The sequence below is a fragment of the Diabrotica virgifera genome, chromosome 9 (genome assembly GCF_917563875.1).
Source record: "Diabrotica virgifera virgifera chromosome 9, PGI_DIABVI_V3a".
Taxonomy (NCBI): Eukaryota; Metazoa; Arthropoda; class Insecta; order Coleoptera; family Chrysomelidae; genus Diabrotica; species Diabrotica virgifera.
The window spans coordinates 151,403,344-151,424,381 of NC_065451.1; the positions used below are offsets into that span (position 1 = coordinate 151,403,344).

General features: G+C 33.1%; 3 protein-coding genes across 5 annotated transcripts in view; 1 reads left to right on the forward strand and 2 right to left on the reverse strand.

Moving 5' to 3' along the window:
* LOC126892333 (serine/threonine-protein phosphatase 6 regulatory subunit 3-B) overlaps nucleotides 1-13,148 on the reverse strand; it is a 169,245-nt gene extending 156,097 nt beyond the window's left edge. For both annotated transcript variants that reach the window (XM_050661844.1, XM_050661842.1), the window contains exon 1: nucleotides 12,826-13,148. The gene's annotated coding sequence lies outside the window, so the exon portion shown is untranslated. The remainder of the gene's footprint in view (nucleotides 1-12,825) is intronic.
* LOC126891545 (uncharacterized) lies at nucleotides 1,959-10,320 on the reverse strand. Its single transcript, XM_050660721.1, has 6 exons — nucleotides 8,057-10,320; nucleotides 6,233-6,439; nucleotides 4,203-6,156; nucleotides 3,865-4,057; nucleotides 3,129-3,632; nucleotides 1,959-3,063 (listed from the first exon to the last, which is right to left on the reverse strand). Exons 1-6 carry the CDS (start codon nucleotides 10,318-10,320, stop codon nucleotides 2,009-2,011), a joined length of 6,177 nt encoding a protein of 2,058 aa, XP_050516678.1. The 3' UTR covers nucleotides 1,959-2,008.
* An 812-nt stretch (nucleotides 13,149-13,960) lies between the features above and the next one.
* The window catches only part of LOC126892334 (mitochondrial carrier homolog 2-like), a 141,684-nt gene continuing 134,606 nt past the window's right edge, over nucleotides 13,961-21,038 (forward strand). For both annotated transcript variants that reach the window (XM_050661845.1, XM_050661846.1), the window contains exons 1-2: nucleotides 13,961-14,224; nucleotides 14,284-14,368. In XM_050661845.1, the coding sequence (XP_050517802.1) occupies nucleotides 14,123-14,224; nucleotides 14,284-14,368 (187 nt within the window). In that variant the 5' untranslated portion in view covers nucleotides 13,961-14,122. The remainder of the gene's footprint in view (nucleotides 14,225-14,283; nucleotides 14,369-21,038) is intronic.

Genomic DNA, 21,038 nt, shown 5'->3' on the forward strand with positions numbered 1-21,038 from the left:
AATAGTGATGATTAACCCTGACAATTTGCGATCTTTGCGTAAGATAGCTCTTGAGCCACTTCAATATAAGGCCATCAACTCCGTATAAATAAAGTTTATGAATCAAGAGCTCATGATTAACTTTGTCGAAAGCTTTGGAAAAGTCAGTATACACAGAGTCAACTTGTAAACCCCTCTCAAGAGCATCTGTCAAAAAATCAACATATGTTATGAGACCCAATTCTGCTGATTTTTTGGATGTAAATCCAAATTGTTGGGCCCCTATAATTGGCGAGAAGTCATAACTTAAATAATCGGAAATAATGCTCTCAAAAACTTTAGGAATAGCACTAAGAATACAAATGGGACGATAGTTACCTATATCCGATTTTCGACCTGATTTATATATTGGAGTGACATAAGAGTTTTTCCAGTAGTCTGGAAATTCCCCTGTTGATAAAGACTTATTAAATATATAAAAAAGTGGGCGCGATAGAATGAAGCTGAATGTTTTAAGGAAAGTGGGGGGAATTCCATCAGGACCAGGACCTTTGTTGGTATTGAGTTCAGACAGTTTTTCGTAGATTTTTGAAATTTCAATGTGATAATTAGACACATTAACCAAAGGTGAAATCTGGGTTACATGCGGATGTAAGGCTTGGTTAGTATAGACGGAAGAGAATTGGTTAGCAAAAAGATTAGCAATATCAGTTCCATTGAAGGCAGTACGATCTCCAAGAGTCATTGTATTAGGTATAGCGTTATTTTCCCTTTTACTACTTACAAATTTCCAAAAGGATTTAACGTTATTAACAATAGAATGTTCGGTACGTTGAATGTAATCAGCATAACACTGTCTTGATAAAAATTTACATCTAGTTCTTAAGTTACTAAATGCTGCATAACTTTCTGGACACCTTGTGCTCTTATATATCTTGTGCACTGATTTCTTCTCGTGAAGCAACTTCTTCAGCTCAGAGGAGTACCAGCATGGATATTTCTTATCACAGATTTTTTTTAGCGGAACAAAACAATCAATGATGGAATAAAAAATGTCGTAAAATACAGAAACCATGTCAGAGAGTACTTTTCCTTGAAGTGCACCATCCCAATTAATTGCTTGAAGGGATGAACGAATTGCTGCATAGTCAGCATGAACAAAGTCATAATAATACTCTTCACCAGATAAATGATCATTTGTGATTTTGAGTGGCAAACTGCATTCAAGCGGAGGATGATGTGTGTCCACTGGAATTAAAGTGTCGATAGCCTTCAATACATCAATACCCAATGGAGATAAAATGAGATCAAGCGTAACTCCTCTATCGTTGGTTATTTCGTTGGTCTGGAAGAGATTGAAAAAAGCACAGATATTGGATATAGTTTCAATAGAATCAGCTTCAGATTGTGTAGCTGTAGGCTGAGGAGAAGCAACGGAACAATAATCATCGACATCCCAAACTGCAGATGGAAGATTAAAATCACCCAATAGAAAAAGGTTTGCTCTATCATATTGCTATTATAGTACTTTGACATCAAAAACTCTATTAACGTTCAGATTATTTTTAATATAGTCTACTATTGTTAAACATTATTAGTATAGCTATATATTGAATTTTAGTATACAGGGTTGGTCAAAACACGGAATGAATATTTTCTGAGTTTTCTTAAATGGAACACCCTGTATTTTAGTCGAGGGGTAAACCACTAGCCTCAAAATTGTACAATGATTTCCAAATTTGGCAATCATTGCTTAATGATTCCCAACTATTTCTGATGATTCCTAAGGATTTCTAGGTTTTGCAATATGATTCCTAGGTATTTCCATATGATTTCCAAGGATTTCCATATGATTTGCAAGGATTTCCATATGATTTCCATGTGGTTTCAAAGGATTTCCATATGATTCCCATTTCAGTTTTTATTATTTTATAGGATTTAAATTTAAAACCGATAATAAAAATAATTAAAAACCAATAATTAAGCAAAGTAGCTTTATTAACATAATAAATAACATAAAAAAATATGTTTAATTTTTTAATGATTTGATGGATTTGATTGTTTTGTATTTCTGTTTAATAGCAATCAAATCATTTCTTTTTAAAGAAAATGGTTCAGTTCCGCTTAGACTAACTGGTCCATAAAATATAAACTCTTTGTGAACATCTTGGATATCATCTTTTTTGGGCCACTTAAAAGTATCCAGGTCTTGTTGTAAAAATTTCACTTTAAACTTTTCTGAGCTGTAGCTGTTGATGACACGCCCTAGATACCATTGTGTATCATAAAACACAGCATAATAAGATTCTAGCTGAATTACTGGCATTTTTGTACTTTCGTTATGGCAATCTTCTAAGTCAGAGAAATCTTCACTCAAAGTTTCACTTTCTAAGCTAATCTCATCTGATTCAGATCGAGATTCAGATGTACTATCTTTATGAGCTCGTTCATGAGGTTGACGAAACATTTTTCTTTTTTTGATATTGCCTGCTGGTTGAAGTCCTTGGCCTGGCTTTTTCCTGAACTGTTTTTTTTTTGATAACCCCTTATGCGTATTTTTAACTGTCATTCCCTTTACCCGGAGCAGTCTGTCGGTTGATAAACGACCCTGTTTTTCCTGAAAAAACCAAATTAGAGTAGATTTTTTTATAATTCGTGTTTTTTTGTCTTTAAGTGTCACTGACAGACACGATTTTTGTGCTTTCTTTTGACCCGTATAGTCTCTCAAATGTAAAGAGTCATAATTATTAAATGTAGAGGTATATTCAAGAAACTCCCGGTCTTCATTAGAAAAGTCTGGCTCGAGGTCTGGCTCATGTTCCTTTGAAATGGTATCAGTGATAATTATACTTCCCTGCACCTCTTCTTGCTCTTCCGGATTGTCACAAGTCGGTAAATTAATTTCTATACAACAATCCCTGTTCATTTCCATCCCAATTTTTTTAGCGTCAGATAGTGCGTCTTCTTGGGCCTTTTTAATTATGTTAATCATTTCATCAGTTGATGGAAACTCAGTTACTTTAAAGACACTTGAATTATTTCCAAGTCGTTTGTTTTCTTGCCTGGGGAATCTAAAATTGGGACCTGGAAAATAAAGGATTGATCAAATCGAGAATTAAAATAACTTTAACAGCCAATATGTTATTTACCTAAGTCTGTGCTTATCTCATGCATAGCTTGTATACGTTTTAATCTTCTTAAAACATCCAGCAGTGTATAATTTATCATAGTTGAAAATGTACTACTCATGGACCGAGTTTCTCTAAATACTTTTTCACATGGCTGACTGCTATACAGCCATGGAAGAAAAGCTTCTGAAATTCCATTTTGCCGAAGTTTTTCAATGACTAAAATAATTCCATGAGCGTTTATTTCTATGCATGTATAGGCATTTGTGGTGATAAAATTCTTTTGGATATTTTCACCATTTTTTTTTAGCCAGGCTTTCCAAATACGCATGAAAAAAGTTGAATACCAAATTAGGTATACTCGTCTTTCAACACTAATTTCTTTTAACAAGAATGCATCCAATATGTTGCGAGTCAGTATTAAATATTGCCTTGTAGCTTCGGCGTTGGGAACTTCCTTAAGCATATTTGTGACATGTTCAGAACTTAACTTGTCTATTGCATTGAAGTTCATTTTGTCGGAAGCTAAAAAGAAAAGTGTCAGTGCATAGCTCAAAAATGTTTTGTGGACCAAAAATTATTATCTATGTAATACAGCCAAATGCATAATAGTCCTACCATAGCTACATACATACATACATATATATCTAGTTGGGACTTTAATTTGAATAAAGCTGACAAATTGATATATTTTTACGTTTTTCTGGAAGATTCTTGATTAGAAAAGTAAGTAGCAAATTTATTCTAGTATACTTACATTCAAGGAAGCTCTTGCATAATAAGTGTTTATCTCTAGGATAGTTTTCAATTATGTACCGGATATTGTCAATAGATACTCGTTTTCCTCCCATATTCATAGAAATATTTTCATTTAATAAACGAGTCTTAAGCTTCATTGATATATGTATAGTGTCTTGAAAAACTGCTGGATTTTCTAAATTGTAATTCGCCTAAAAATAATTACAAATTAAGTATAGAATAGTAGAGCAAAATATGTATTGTTTTCGAGATTGTTTTATAGTGAGAAAAAAAATAAAAATTTTTGAGGTTTTATAAAATTATGAATTTAGAATATCACAGTACTATATAACTAACCTGAAAATAGGGAGAGTAAGGGTTCAATGAAGTAAATGACAATTTCGATATAATTTTCATACTTTTTAAGCACCGAGTGTCACCATCGCTTGAAAAGCCCAAAATTGTAATTCCATGTTTTCCTGCTTCCTTTATGAGATATTGCCATCGTTTATAAACATCTTCTGAGGTAAATCTATTATCACTGCCAAATATTGATATACAAAATGCGGGTGATCCATCTACTAATGGCTGAGCCATAAAAATATATGCATTTATTGCTAATGTTTTATTCTTAAAAGCATTTTCAATGTCGCTAACTGAATCAACTGGGAATTTGTTAATGCGAGGAAATCTCGTCTGTTCCTGTAAAGGTGCTACAAAGCCAACCATTTGATTTGAAGCTGAATCATATTGGACTTTTTTGATGAGTGCAGTTTGATCTTCGGATATAAAAATTATGGGTGGATAATTTCTCTTTTGTAAATAAAGTTTTAAGTCTTCAATTCTCACTTCACCCTCTAATATATTATTCATTTCTTCTAGTTGTCTGTGAATAGTTGTGACAGAATGCAGTATATTTTTTAAATTTGAGTGCAATATTTCATAACTCATCCTTCCTGCGCTAATGAATATATAAAGCCAGAATCGTTTCATTCCATCATCAAATTTATTTGTGTGTCCTGATTTATTTTTAGAGTTTCTTATTGCTGAGTCTAATAGATATTTTAGTAGGCCTTTGGTGCCATAATTAAATTTATTAATGCCTTGATTTTCGGTAAGGATACTTAGGGTGTTTGTAACTTCTGGGTTATTGTCTATGGCATGATTTATGGTATTTAGAAAAGTTGTTATTTGTGTTTGATGATATGGTAACTCATTTAATATGCGCAAGCTTCTTTCTCTTCTGGAATTGCTATCATCAAATAAAGATTTAGCTTTGGGAGACTTTACTTTTTCAGAACCATTATTGCTTTGATTGATTTCCGCTACATTGTCAAGAAAGAAAAAATCTTCCGATGGAGATGAATTGTCTGGATTATACTCTAATTCAGATACTGGGATATCATTTACAACTTGGCTGGCTCCTTGATGTTCCTCAGTAGAAAAATCATTAACAACAATTGTTCTTAGTTGACTCGACGATTGATTATCTGTTGGAGAGTCTGTGTCGAGGTCTGTGTTATAGTGTAAAAAAACCCCATTAGGATTATTTTGCTGTGCCTCATCATGAATTTCGTAATTTTGGTCAATGAACGAATCATTTTGACTCAATTCAGTAGTCAATTCCAAGTGCAATCCAGATGATGTCGAAGCTCCATAATTTAAATCTGTATTGGGATCGGTTAGGTCAAAGAGATTTCCTCTTGGATCTTCAAAATCTTGGTTTAAGTCACATTTTTTATTAGCATCTTTTTTTATAAAGTTAAGTATAGTGGTCTGAATTTCGGGTTTCTGCGGTTTAATCGGTAATTTTTTAGTTAAGTTGGTTCCATCATCTTTAAAATGTATTTTATAATGTCTCAGGAAGTTTGAAATCACCCATTTTCTTCCGGTTTTGGAGTTCTTCACTGAATAGGCTGAAGAAATAAATGTACATAAAGGGCAAGATATTTTTGCAGTAAATTCACCATCCATTTTGACTTTAAGGTTTTTGGAATTATTTAAAACATCTTGTAATCGTTCTTCACTAATTTTGCCTTTGTCGAATTCATTTCGTGAAAATTTATCGATATAGCTTCGACTAATATTTAAAACATGCTGCATCGCATAATTAACTTGCTCTTCATCTTGAGAAACACAACCATCATTTGGAGTACAAAAACCATCGCCTTCATTACCACTCTCAGATCGAGATGTACTTTTATTTGTCACTGTTCTTCTCTTTTTGGGGAAAGTTTTTTCAGCTGGACAGCCTTCAGACCTTTCACAAAGAAGTGGACGTTTTAGCAGTTTATTTTTTTTCTGATTCTTCCTTTACAAAGCGCAAAAGCTTTTTATGGCCTTCCGGAATTTTAAATAGAGAGCATTCTTCGCTGACAATTCCAAACATTGCTTTTTTTTCTTCTCCTTTCAATACCTTTGAAAGGACGTCCCTTGCATAACACTCCATTCTCTCAATGTCTTCATCAATATTAAACTGTGAAAGGGAATATAAATTATCAAATCCGTTGTATATAAGAAGTGATTTGAGATAAGCGGGAACTTCAGCTTCAAAACTTTTTAACAAACCATTAATATATTCCATCGTAAGTAACCTGAAAATAATAACAAATCTAACTCTTAAATAAAGCAATGCCTTTTTACGAGTATATCTCGGAGTATATATAGTACCTATTCTTATTAGATACATTATAACAGTGCTGTCAGATTCGAGCACAGTTTGATTGCAACGACGTACTTAAGCCATACTCTCTAACTTTTACACTGTTCATAATAATTTTATTTTATTTTAATTATTATGTAATGTTAGTTCAGCTAGTCCTAACAAGAAAGGTATAAATTAGTTATCATTAAAAATGTAAAATTTATAGGGCCTGGTTGGAAATCAAAGAAGCCAGAATGTTTGCTGGGTTTGTTAATAATAAATACAAATTAATAAATTTAAATACAGTGAATGCAATATTGACCCTTTAAATTTACATAGATGCAAATCAAACAAATCTAAACAATTCAACTAGATTATTAGCTAAATATGCTGATAATGTCGGTACAATCACATATTTTTTAAATTCCATACTCAAGAATTAGTATTACTTACCAGTTTTGTAATTTTTTAGCACTAAAAACACTCAAAAACCCACAAAATCTAAACAAAAACAAGGCAGCTAAAACATGTGTGAACACAAGTGATATTAAAAAGTGAGGTTATTTCTATGGATTTCCACATTGATTTCCATGGATTTCCAAGTGATTCCCATGGATTTCTATGTGATTCCCATGGATTTCTATGTGATTCCCATGGATTTCTATGTGATTCCCATGATTTCCATGTGATTCCTATGGATTCCCAAGTGATTCCCATGTATTGCCAGGTGATTACCCAAAAAATGTACAATGATTTCTAATAGTGGTTTACCCCTCGATTTTAGTATTGTAATGAAATATTTTATGGTATAAAACATTTTGCATACAAGAGTTAATAAATTTCTCAAAACTGTTCCAGTCTCATAGTAATCTTGTAATCTAAAATTATAGATCTGATATCTGATAAGTCACGTCATCACTGATGCAATTAAGCTCTTTAAAAATTCAAACCAACTTAGCAGCTTTGACATTCCTAGCCGATTAAGTAGTTTGGAATGGTAAAGCGTATGATGAGGAGAAGAGTCGTTCTATGTTGGCTGACGATGTATTAGCTGTGTGAAGCTGTTGAGCAAGTTCCAATCCTGTAGTATGTATATTTTTCATAGAACGCCACCATGTCTATTAGCCTGGGCCGAAATGGGCAAAAAAAAATTTTTTTTGTAAAAGTGGAACTCCGTATAGTAAAAAATTTGTCTTTTGTAATAAAAATAAGACAGAAAAAAACTCAGGCTGGTATTCGAATTTTTAGCCGCGCCCCTGGGGCCCCCAAGGGCCCAATTTTTTTTTTCGTTTACTGATTATTTTCGTAGTGAAAAAATCCTTTCAAATATTGTCAAAAGTAAGCTGTTAAAAAATAAAATGAATATCTGAATTTTAAACTGTGCCCCGCACAGTTTAAGTGTAGTGAAAACATCAAAGAGAGACTAGTTTGTGTAGCATTTCGCTTGATTTGATCATTTAAATGTACTGTTTGTAATTAATTTTTATTTGCATTGCAAAAAAATACTTCTCCTCCCTCCCACCCACCTGTCTTATTTTTCTATTTTAAATCTTCTGTTTTAAAATACTGATTTTTGTTTTCAAATTCTGGTAACTTTTTTCTAGCATTTAGTTTCGCTCTAATATAGCCGTCTCTTGTCGTTTCTCCACATACTTTTTCCGAAGCCTCTGTTACGATTTTCACACACCGTTCTACGGCTTGTGTGTGACATGGGAATCTGTCAATAAAGTCGGGTGCCCTTTTATCCTTGATTAGCTTAAGAAGGAAATCGTCAGTAAGCTTCGTTGTTAAAGGAGGCTCTGATAAAAAACACTTTTGCCAATCAATTAAAAAAATATAATCATCAGCGTCAAACTGTATGTCTGGAATTTTAAAATATCGTACAACTTCTGTTGATTTTTGTTTTCTAGCTTTAATAATTCGACGCACTGCTAGTTCTCTAACATGATCACGAGAATCAAAAAGCATTGCTAAGAGTAAATTTTCAGGGTGCAGAAAATATGAGTTGGTTGAAATTACCCTCTGAAATATATTTTGCACATTACCTAGAAGTTCTCTTGATGCTTTAATCGCATTCCATAAATGTATTGCACCGTATTCTATTACGGGTTTAGATTTAACTTGGAACCACATTGGCGCATATACTTTTATAATGAACTTTACAAGCACTCTTAAATTTTCGGAGGGGTCATTTGTAGACACATATAACCGTAACAACCTATTAGCTGTTGTAAGCCAGCGAACATGACTCATTTTTCCAGGTGTTTTATTCGCTAAGCTTTCTTGGCAATATCCCGCGTTAATTGCCAGACAAATGTTATAAAGGTATTGTTGATCATTACTTAAATCTTGTTGTATCACAACTGGGAGCACACAAGAAATTGATTCAAATTTAACCACGGACCTTGTTTCACATTCTTTAAGAAGTGCGCCTATCGGACCTGAAAATGTGTAAGGTCCTTTTGTGATGCCATCTAACTCTTGCAACAAATGTCTTAGAGGGAGCTCATTGGCGTGTAGCAAACAAATACTCCACTGCAATGGTTTGCCAATGTGACTTTCAATTTTGCGAATGACTCCGTTTTTCCATCCTGTATTTACATTGGTTCCGTCAGAGCCGATTACTACTACTTCATTAAGATCTGTGTTCTGTTTTTCTAAGGATGAAATTAGTCCATTAAAAATATGTTCTGCAGTTCCGGAAGTCTGTAAAGTTACGTGTCCAAAGTAAATACTTCCTGGCTCTTGTATTATTGAAATATGTTCTTCAAGTTTCGTAGTTCGTCTTCCGTCAACTTGATGCAGTGTCTTATCTTTGCGCCCATCAAAGTATAACCCTTTTATTGTGATAGCGAGAGGTATCTGCTGAAGAGCTTTTCGATTTTTTTCTATTTCTCTACGGACCTTGTTTTTATCTATGACGTTAGATAACTTATCCGGAGCAATTATTTTCATATCTTCTAGTACTGCAGATGCAATTTTAGCTACAGTTCTATTAGATGCACCAGTTAGGTCCGCTATTTGTGCAGTACAAGGCAATGGCGTTCTCATTTGCTGCTTTGTTTTTAGTATTTTAAGCCTCTTAGGTTTATCAACATAAGGACATTTAAATTCTTCTTCGCTATCTTCAACAAGAGAAGATTCTGAAGAAGTTTCATTCAAATCAGAATCCGTAATAATGTCAGTTACCTTTTGTGTGCCGCTAGTACCAGGTAAGGATTCCTTATGATTTCTTAATAAGAAATCAGTTTCATTTTTAGTGTATCTCTTTGCCTCTTTTTCTTTTCTTAACATTTGTTTGTTAAGTTGTGCAGTTTTAACTTTATCAATACCTCCTATTATCATTCTTCTGTCATTTCGTTGATCGGTAATAAATTCCCACTCTACTTCTGGTATTTTACGTGATTTATCGCACTTGCAATTCTTTAAGTTCACACATTTACAAGCACAAATGTCAAAAATTTTAAGGGAGTCTAATTTAAACTTGTTTAACTTTTCATCGAGAAATGGGGTTTTTCTACTTTTAAAAGGTTTAAGAATAGTCCGATATTTTTTATTGTAAGCTACAATCATCTCGCAAATACGCGTATGTCCTAGAACTGGAAGTGATGCACGAATCCATATGTCTTTCACTTTTTTTGCCACGGTATTAGCGATTTCACTTGCAGAAGGTTGTTTGCTACCTTCCCCTTTAAGTTCACGACGAACACTTTCATAACACTGTATCATGTCCTGGTAAGTCGGAAGTTGAACGGAACTGTCCACACAAATATCCTTAGCATTTCCGAATAGAGGACAACTGTCACTCGCCCGGCTTTTTATAAAAGACATTTTAAAATATAGTTTTATTCTTATTTCACCAAAGCTCTCACAACGACGACTAATTCGAAACTGATAAGGAACTCGGCTGATCGGCTCTCGTGCATTTATGTGGATGTTGTGTAAGAGGGACACTAGGAGGGAAAGGAGGGACTGACAAGTCTAAGCCGGCGTGGCGCGGCGTCTTCTAACACCGAAAATACCGAGATATGCGTTGCGCTATTTATAGATGATTGAACTTGAAAAGTGCGTCAGCAGTTACGCTAACAGCATAAAGAGGACTCTTTTGAAGGGGCGCGGGGCGCGGTTAAATATTCGAATATTAATGTTATTTTTTGATGATACTACAAATATTACTTACAACAATTTTTTTACTACGGAGGTGAAAAAAAAAGAACAAAAAAAGATGACCCCCTTGGGGGCCCAGGGGCGCGGCTAAATATTGGAGTAAGGCCCCAATTTTTTTTAGGATGTTTTTTTGCACCAAAGACATATTTTTAGCACTACGGTAAGTTGAATTTTAGAAAACAGTTTTTTCGGCCCAGGCTAATGTCTATGGTATTACATTCTCAGTTAAATGTTTGTAAAACATATATGGTTTAAAGGGGGAATATGGTAAATTGCAAACAGGTGTTATCATGGTCTATCGAAGTACTTGTCTAACAAATATCTGTCTCAAAAAACTGGTATAAGGCTGTATAGAACATTGATAGTTCCCGTTCTCACATATGGATCAGAGGCATGGACGCTAACTAAAACAGATGAATCCGCTCTATCGATTTTTGAAAGAAAAGTGTTACATAAGATATTCGGAGCAGTCTGTGAGAACGGATAGCGTATGGAGGCGTAGATATAACTTTCAACTGCAGAATAGCTACAAGTGTACATTTGGTGGAAAAGATATTATCAAACATGATGGAGGGGATTCTGGCAGCTCAACCTGTGGGAATGAGAAGACGGGGTGACACAAGATGCCGAGAAGATCGGAGTAAGCAACTGGAAAATGTAAGCAAGGGACAGAACGGCGAAGAAAGCTTGAAAAGGTTAAGGCCCTCTAGGGCTGTAGCACCAATATGATGATGGTTTAAAGGATACACACTTTGCTGGTAATCAATAATAATTGACAATGCTTCTGGATGATAATTTATTGTCTGAAAATATCTGTTTCTTTATTGAAATGGTCAAAGCCATTTCCATTCACTCCTTGAAGCTCCTTCGTATCACATACAAAAATTCGCCATTTGCATGTTAAAAAAAACACTAAACACCACAAAATAACTTACAGTAGGTGTTATTGCAATAGTCAACTTGCAATGCGAATTTATAAATAGTAAATAGTCTGGGTTCCCCCAGTCATTAGCTCCTAATTGCAATTGGTTTTCTTATCTATTATGTTAAAGAAAAGTTAAAATGAAAATTATTAATATTATGTTTAAGAAAATATGAATTAAACAATGTAAAACATAAAATTTAAAATAAAAAAAAAGCATGTTTAAAACAAAAAAAATGTTTAAAATAAAAAACATGTGTTTTAAACATGTTTTATTTGTTTAAAACATAAAATTTAAAAACAAAATAAAACATCTTTAAAACAAAAAAAACACGTGTTTTGTAGAAAATTAAAAAAACATGTTTTTTTGCAACCCTGGGACCCTCTCTTCTTCTTCTACGGCACTACAGCCCAAATTGAGCCTTGGCCTCCTTTATTTTTTGCCTCCACCCTTGCTTGTCTGTGGCTGCTTTTCTCCATACACAGACTCCTAAAAGGGCTTGTGTGTCGCTTTTACTGTGTCTTCCCAGCATTTCTTGGCTTTCCAACCAGTCTCTTTCTCTGCATTCTAGCATTCAGTGCTCGTTTTGGTAGCCTATCCTCTCCCATTCTTATCACATATCCAGCCCATTGCAATCATTATATTCTAATGAAGTCTGACAGGACTTCTCTCAGCCACTGATAAAAATCAACTGAGAAAATTTGAGTGCAAAATACTTGTACCAACCCATTGCAGCGATGGTCCATCGAGAATTAAAATAAACTACGAGCTGAATGAACTAAATTAGAGCACAGATATTGTTAGATGTGTTAAGTCACAAAGGCTAAACTGGCTTGGTCACTTAGAAAGAATGCCAGACAATCAAACTGTAAAAGTAATCCAGAAAAGGAAGCCCCAAGAAAATAGAACCATTGGAAGGCCCCGTAAAAGATAGATAGTCGACCTAGAGGTAGATCTTAAAGCCATGAACATCAGGCAGTGGCAAAGTAAAGTATCAGACAGTGCAGAATGGCAGAACATTGTTAAGCAGGCCAAGACCCACAAAGTGTTGTAGCGCCATTAAAAGAAAAAGATAAGTTACTGCTTTTATTGTATTTTTTACTGTTTTATTTTCGTTTGTATTTCATAACGGCACCTACTGATTCAGTAATACCTATCTCACGGTTTTTTCGCATACAATTTATATCGTATAAATATACCAAGTTTTATAAATCCTTAAAAATACTGTTAGTATACATTTACATACCTTTTAAAACTTTACTGAAGACAAATACGTTGGGTTAGGTTCATTTAAAATGACCCCCTAATAGATATATCAAATTTTCACAAATCACATACACAAATCCACTAATTCTAAAGGGCATATCACAAACTTCACTTTAATTGGGTGGACGAAGGTTTACGTTATATACGATTATCTGCAAATTGGAAATATAATTTTCATACAATGATAAAAACGATCCACCATGTCCACAATGCACTTGTTGAAATTTGACAGTGACAGCAACGAGAGGGAAATTTAAAAATAGTCAAATAAAGATTTTTCTATTACGGGTTTTTCTCCAATTATTTGTGTTTAGCTGTTAGCTGTGACTTTATTTATAAAATCACTGTTATCATATATATCTATTAAGACTGATAAGAACGAGAAATACTCAATAAATAATTATAATTTAAATATTTTTATTAATGCACTAATGACTGCATGACTGTCAGTAGTCAGTATGATTACAGTATTGCCAATATGCCAATGGGCAATTCCTAAGTTTTCCCCAACGAATTTATCTTTCTGATAAAGTTTTTTTGTTATATTCGAAATGTTTCTCAAATACGGCAATAAAATTAAACCGTTTCATGTTCATTGTCGATACACTTATTTTCTTTGTACCTAGTAATTGTAAAATTGTAACACATATATTATATTTATGTACTTTCAATTTAGGAAATACTACGCAAGATTACAAGGATAAATCTGACAAAGCGGCAATGATACTGACATGATACTGACACAGCTGTCATTTTTATCAGTACTTTACATCAACATGATTTTTTACAGTACATATTTTAATTATTATTGATTGTTATTATCAATCATTGTTTTTAATATTTATTAAACCCAAGTATTAGTGCACAAACAAAAATTTTGGTGTGAAATAAAAAATCTGTTAAATCCAAAACTCATATTCCCACTGTCATATTTATTCCCAAATCCCAACATAAAAATAAAAAAATCACTAAAAAGTTTTGAAAACAAAACTATTTTTTTTATTATGTTAGTTTTTATTGTTTGTAAGCTGATGAATTTTCCATTTGTGTAATTTTTCAATAGTATAAATATCGACAGAAAATTTACCCAAAATAGTTAAAAAATATACTTTTAATACTTGATTCCAAGGGGAAATTTTTATCATATTGAAATCGCTAACTTTAAACTTTGTCCCTGTTACCTATGCTGATGCTATTCTGTGGTCTTGCTGTGAAAATTTGACAGTTTCTTTAGGTGACTGTCTGTCGGTCCTTTCCTCCTAAATTATTTTAAAAATATGTCAAAAAGAAAAGATGACTTGCGTTGGTCTAATTATGGTTTAAGAATATTAATTAATACTGTATCCCACCCATTTGAATACGCAAAAGTGTTAATACAGGTTATTAAAGAATTTTGAAAAAAATGAAAATTTTGACATAACCAAAATATTTATTTCAGATCGGCTATGAACCTATTCCCCCTAGGCCTGGAAAAACTTTTTTTGGAAAACCAGCATTGAAGTTACCAAATATTTTTGAGTATGGTATGTAAATTTATAGTTACTTGATAGTTATTGAGTTATGATACTTTGTATCTTATCTCTATAAAGTAATGTAAGTGTATGTACATAAGGGTGTGTACATATAGTTGGCCAAGATAGGATCTTTTCATAGAAGGTATTTTCACAGAAAAAGGTATAGCTTAGTTGATGTAACTGCCAGTTAGACTCTCAACTAATTGAATTCCTTGTAATGTCAATAACTTTGCCAGTCTTACATCAGTCATGTTTTAACATGTTAAACGCTAGACAAAATATTGAAAAAAATGCCCCCAGGTCCAAGTAGCAGTTTCGCCAATAGGCATCGTTCCTTAGGGACCTTCATCGGGTATGAGGCACTTCCTATATCGGTCCCTAGGGACTGCAATGGCGCTTAATATGTTAAAATTACATTGCATTAACCTGTGGTTGTTTCTGATAAAATCACTGCAGGTACTACTATGAGGCAAATATAATTCTTGTTTGTCAACCCCACTGTCATTGCATTTACATACAAACTAATGATAGAAAACAAAATCGTTGAACAGTTCCTGAAAATGTTTAATAGGGCTTTTCATAGCTTCTCATTTATTTTGGGTTGTTGTCTTATGTCGAGTAATATTAATATATCTACGTCATATGTCTTTGGTATGAATACCAAACTAACAATAGAAAACAAAATCATAGAACAAGCCATGAAAATGTTTAATAGGACTTTTCATTGCTTCTCATTTGTTTCGAGCACTTGTCATATGTCATATAATATTAATATATGAACGGTTAAAAGGTAAAAGGTTGTATCCCTGAAATCTTGTGCTGTAGTAGACATTGTTATCATAGGCATAACCAGGATGATCCTAAGGGGGGGGGTTACAACAATTGGAAAGGGGGGGTTACAAATACTGGAAGGTCTCTGAGGGGTATGGTGTTAAGCGTATAGAGCTCAAATTCCATCCCAATGGGGGGTTATAACCCCCAAAACCCCCCTGGTTACGCCTATGATTGTTATACTCTTCTGATATAACCTGCAATTGAATATATGGTTTATATCATAGACAATGTCTATGATATAAACCTAGATATATACCTAGATTGTTTGCTGCAATCTAAAGCTGTTCCCCCAGTGTAACAGAGAAAAGTGTTGTAAGCAGGGTTTGTGCCTCTTTCTAATCAATGGGGTTTGTCCAGTTGGAGGCAGTGGGAAAGTCACATGGTCTAATTAAATAAATACAAAAATGTAGTCTTGCATTTACTTAATAAAGATTCAAACATTCGCCTATGGTTATTTGTCAAAAATGTTGATGTTTCTTAATTCTACAGTTGTCTGCCATTTTTGTTTATGATTTGCTGCTGATGACATCAGCATCTAGGGTTCGTTAATTACCGCTTGTTGTGCTTGTCATAGACATAGGCACTTAAATGTTGATTGTAGCATAAAAAAATCAAAAGAAATCAAAATTGTCTAAAATTTAATTTTCTCTAATTTTGTTTATGTAGATTTATCTACAGCCCGTAGAATATACATACCGTTGAACGTCATTATCTATGTCAGAGATCTAAGTTGACATTGTTGCTCAATTAGAAAAAATTCTTGAATTAATTTTAAATCAAATATATCACATAATTATTGCGAAGTGGATTATACAACAAAACAAATTAATATTCAATGCAAATAAATAAAAACATTAGAAATAGAAAACAAGAATTAAGTTATAATCTAGCGTTAAAGTAAACAATAAAAACAATAAATATAATAAAACAAATACTTATACAGTAGAGCGTCGATAATCCGAACTAATTGGTACAGGGGTAGTTCAGATTATCAAATTGTTCGGATTATCTAACATGTGTTCAAAATGCATACAAAGCTCATAAACATAGTACATAATATAGCTCATAAATTTCTTTATTGTTCTTTGGTTAGACCACATTTAGATTATGCATCATGTGTTTGGTCACCTCAATATAACTGTCATATTAATAAAATCGAACAAGTTCAGCGTAAATTCTTACGTTATTATGCTTATAAGATGCATCTCACTGGTCAAAGTTATGAGTCTTTACTGCAAATTATTCGACTTGACTCATTACAGAGTCGTCATCAACATAAAGATCTTTGCTTCTTATATAACTTAATTCATGGTCATAAATTCTGTATCCCACTTTTAAATAAAATTGGTCTACATGTACCTTCAAGAACCACCCGTTCTGTGACCACCTTCCACGAGGTCATTAACCGCACAAATTATGGTTCAAGTTCCTATCTCTCTAAAACTATTAAATTAGCAAACACATTATCTCCGCAAATTGATTTCTTTGTGAACGACTTTACTGCGTTTTCCACACAATTACATTTATACTTAACTTAATGTTCTAATTTCAAGACTGATTTGTCAACTACTGTTATTGTCTTTGTTCTAGGATAAGTTGTATTTGTCAATTTCAAAATGTTCTAGCTCTCAATTGTTAAATGAGAGCAAGTAATTTTATTCTTTATTATTGTTTGTTATGTATTTACCAATTTTGTACCTACTAGATCTTATTTTTCTAATTTGTGTGACATTTTAATTGTATCATGTACTAATGGACTTCCGTCCGTAAATAAATAATAAATAAATAAATAAATAATAAATAAATATGTACATATGTGTATACGTGTTAGTTACAAGGAATAAAACACCTGCCTAATAAACAAATATATTGTATGTATTTCCGCATAAACAAAACAAAAATCCGCGGTCATATTTTGCCCATATTGTCATATTAAATCCAAAAATTCGGTCCGCGATCATATTTTTTAACTTTATAATTTTTTTTGTGTTCGGATTAGAGAACGTTCGGATTACCAGGGTTTGGATTATCGACGCTCTACTTTAGTAAAGAATAAAAACAAATCTGATTTGTGAATACCGCAACTGTGAAATGAATGTTACCAATTTATGCCAAAATGTCACCTTTGTTCGATAGAAGTTAGAGCAGCGATACTCAACCTTTTCTTTCTCTGGGCCACATAGTAGCTATTGCCACAGCTTGCGGGCCGCAACCTATGTGAAGAGTATGATACAAATGAAAGGAATAAATTCGTTATTTCGTAAATCGGCGACTATAAGGAAAAATCCTGAAACAGGTCGATTTTTTATTTTTAAATTATGATTTTTTGACATAATATATGTTATACTAGTGACGTCATCCATCTGAGTGTGATGACGTAATCGATGGTTTTTTTAAATAAGAATAAAGTTCGTGTGCTAGCTCATTTGAAAGGTTATTCAATGCTCTATTCAGCAATTTAAACATTTTTTGCATATTTCATTTTTGAATATGAAAATTCGCACAGGCATGATCAAGCAAACAACGTGAAAAGCAAGTAAGCGCAACTTTTGAGAGTTTTATAGTTGTTATTCGGTGTTAATCTCCAGAATTCTCAATATTGATTTGCGTCTCTTTTTTTTTAAATTGCCTCCAGATTTGTATCATCTTTAAAATCAATTATTAGTTCATCTGACAACTTTGCACTATTAAATCCCAATGCCGCAAATTGTGTAGTAGCGGCTACTTCTAAGTGCCAGGGATTTTCCACTAATAGAAGATATTTCCTAATTTTTCGCAAATCATTAAATCCTCGATGTACCTACATTCTTTACCTTGTCCTCGAAAGCAAATACTTTATTCTTTAACTGCGAAATAATTTTATGTTTACCTTTTAATTTTAAACGACGATTAAGTTCGCCAAGTTTTCCTGGTATGTCGCAAATAAATGCTAAAAGCCACCACCAACTACCTTACTCAAGTTCAAAATAATTTTATCGTTTACAAAGCCCTTAAGTTATCCTTTGGGCCACATAAAAAACGTAAGAGGGCCGCATGCGGCCCGCGGGCCGCTTGTTGAGTATCTCTGAGTTAGAGTGTAATCCAAACAAGTGTGCTTTATAAAAACGCTTTATATTTCACTTATACAAATTAAATGAAACAAGTTTGGGTATGTTTCTTTAAATCTACAGTAATAGAAAATCTTCCAATATTATTTCTATGCGTATATAATAAAATATGTCTAGTGGCTGTAGTTCCAATGTACTCAGCTACACGATTCTAAAAAGGGACACACCTACGACTTAAATATTTCATGTTGGTATCGTGTGACGTCACATGCTATGACGTGGATGACGTGCAATGGTATGTATATTGTACGGACTGTATTTAATAAATAAGATAATTCAATCATTATACTTGGTCACTATTTTCCTTTTAAATCAGAAAATATTGACTGCACAAAAAAATTCACAAGGAAAAAATTGTAAGAAATCGCAATTACTTACCATTTCGTTGAAGAGTTTAAAATGGCCTAGATATTGACCAAAACAATTCATATACAATAACCATTTTCTGCAAGATCTTAAGCTACTAGCTTTACCACATAGTTACAATCTCAAATATTGATTTTAGCAAAAAAATAAAAGACAACAAAATTGTATAAAATATAACTCTCCATATTTATTTATGCACAATTTTGTTGTAAAGTTAATAATAAAAGAGATAATTCAATAATTATGTTTCCCTTCCACTATTTTCCCCCTTAACTTGGAAAATATTGACGGCACAAAAAAATTGCAAAGAATAAATTGTAGGAAATCGCATTTGCACAACTTCAGTCCTTACCATTTTTGTTTGTTGAAAATGCTGGATTTCCTTTGGGGTTTAGGAAAACGTTTTCCTTTAAAATCAAGATGGTGGCTAACGCAACGACAGAATTCAGTCGCGGTTTTAAATAATGTACACTACTATTGAACCCCTCCCCCTAAATATTAGCATAATAGAATTTGGAGTAGCTCGCCTTGGAAGGTTAAGCCTTTTTTGTCTAATCCGACTGGACTAATAGAGGCAGTGTTAAGTCAAGCGTCCACAGATCCGCATCGTACGCAACGGATTTTAGTTTGCCTTACAATGATTGCCGATAATGCGATCCGTACGATGCGGATCAGTGGACGCGGTTACATAAGTTTCTGTTCAAGGCAAACTAAAATCCGTTGCGTACGATGCGGGTCTGTGGACGCTTGCCTTTAAGGAGAAAGGCGCAAAATGTCGCCTGTCAAAATTTTTAATGTGTTTTAAATTTTAATTTATTCATTTTTTCGAATCCTGAGAAAACGAATAAGTATTTTTGAAAAATTTAAACGCAGAATGAAAGATTACGTTATTACCGAGGGCCGAAAGTCCCTTAAAATAAATAAAAAGTTTCTTTTGAATGAAATATTTTCAATTAAAAATCACACTAAATTTTCTCATTTATTTTCACCTCTGTAACTTATTAAAATAAACATTATATAGTCTGGTCGCTAAACTCAGACACAACTGGCTAGTGATTTTAGTGGGTAATTTTTTTGTTTTTCGCCAATTTTGCCAAAATTGGCAAAATTACTAACTATTTAGTAATTACATATTAACTATTTAGTAATTATTTTTTTGGCAATTTTATCAAATTGGCAAAATTATTTTCTAAGTGAGTTTAGCGAACGGACTATAGAAGTTTTCAGGGACTATCAGCCCTCAGTAATAATGTAATCTTTCATTTTGCGTTTAAAATTTTCAAAAATATTTTAGTTTTCTCAGGATTCGAAAAAAATGAATACATTTAAAACACATTGAACATTTTGATAGGCGACATTTTGCACCTACGCCCATAACAGTTCAGAGAAATAAGGAAAAAAAATATCCTGTTGGTGACATAACCCCCTCAAGGCCGAAACCAAATTTTTTGAGTAGTATGGACATCTATATTAATAACCTTCCTGCAGCCGATTTTGATGATATACATAGTTATAAACAAATGACGATCAAAAAACGGTAAATTTTCGCTTTTTCGTCTATTACCAAAAAGTTAAGCATTTTAAACAAATTTGAGAGTAAGAAACTCAAAAATCGTATAAAACAATTCAATTTGGCGTTCGCTGAATATGTCTATCCTTATTGGTTGCTTAGAAAATTGCAAAATTAATCATAAATTTTGATTATATGGGAAATAAGCCACAATAACCCTGTTTGGAGGTCTGGAGAATATACTACAAGGACAAAGATCCGAATATTCCAGTCAAATGTTATGTCTGTTCTACTCTATGGATGTGAAACCTGGAAAGTGACAAAATACCTTACAGACAAATTGCAGGTCTTTGTTAACAAATGTCTACGAAGAATTGTTCGTATTTTCTGGCCAAACACCATCAGAAACGAAGATCTGCTACACCTGACCCAACAAAAGAGGGTAGAAAATGAAATCAAATACAGAAAGTGGGGGTGGATAGGTCACACACTCCGAAAAGATAGTTCCAGTATTGCAAAAAATGCCCTAGAGTGGAATCCCCAAGGAAAGAGAAAAAGAGGTCGCCCAGCACAAACTTGGAGAAGATCCATCATGGACGAGATAAGAAAATTATTAATATGTAGTGACTGTTAATAATACAAAAAGAATAATTTTGGGGAATGCAGTCAATGTGTTTTGGGCTGATTAGAAGTGAAACACTTTGAACTTTTGTCGAGCTTTCGGACAATTTATTTCCTTTATCAAGACAATCTAAAAATACAAATGTTTAAATTTAGATGAAAACTAGAAAAATAAAAACTTACTGCTCGTGGTTTACAAAATAACTAACATAATTATAAAAAACATAAAAATTCTTTCTAA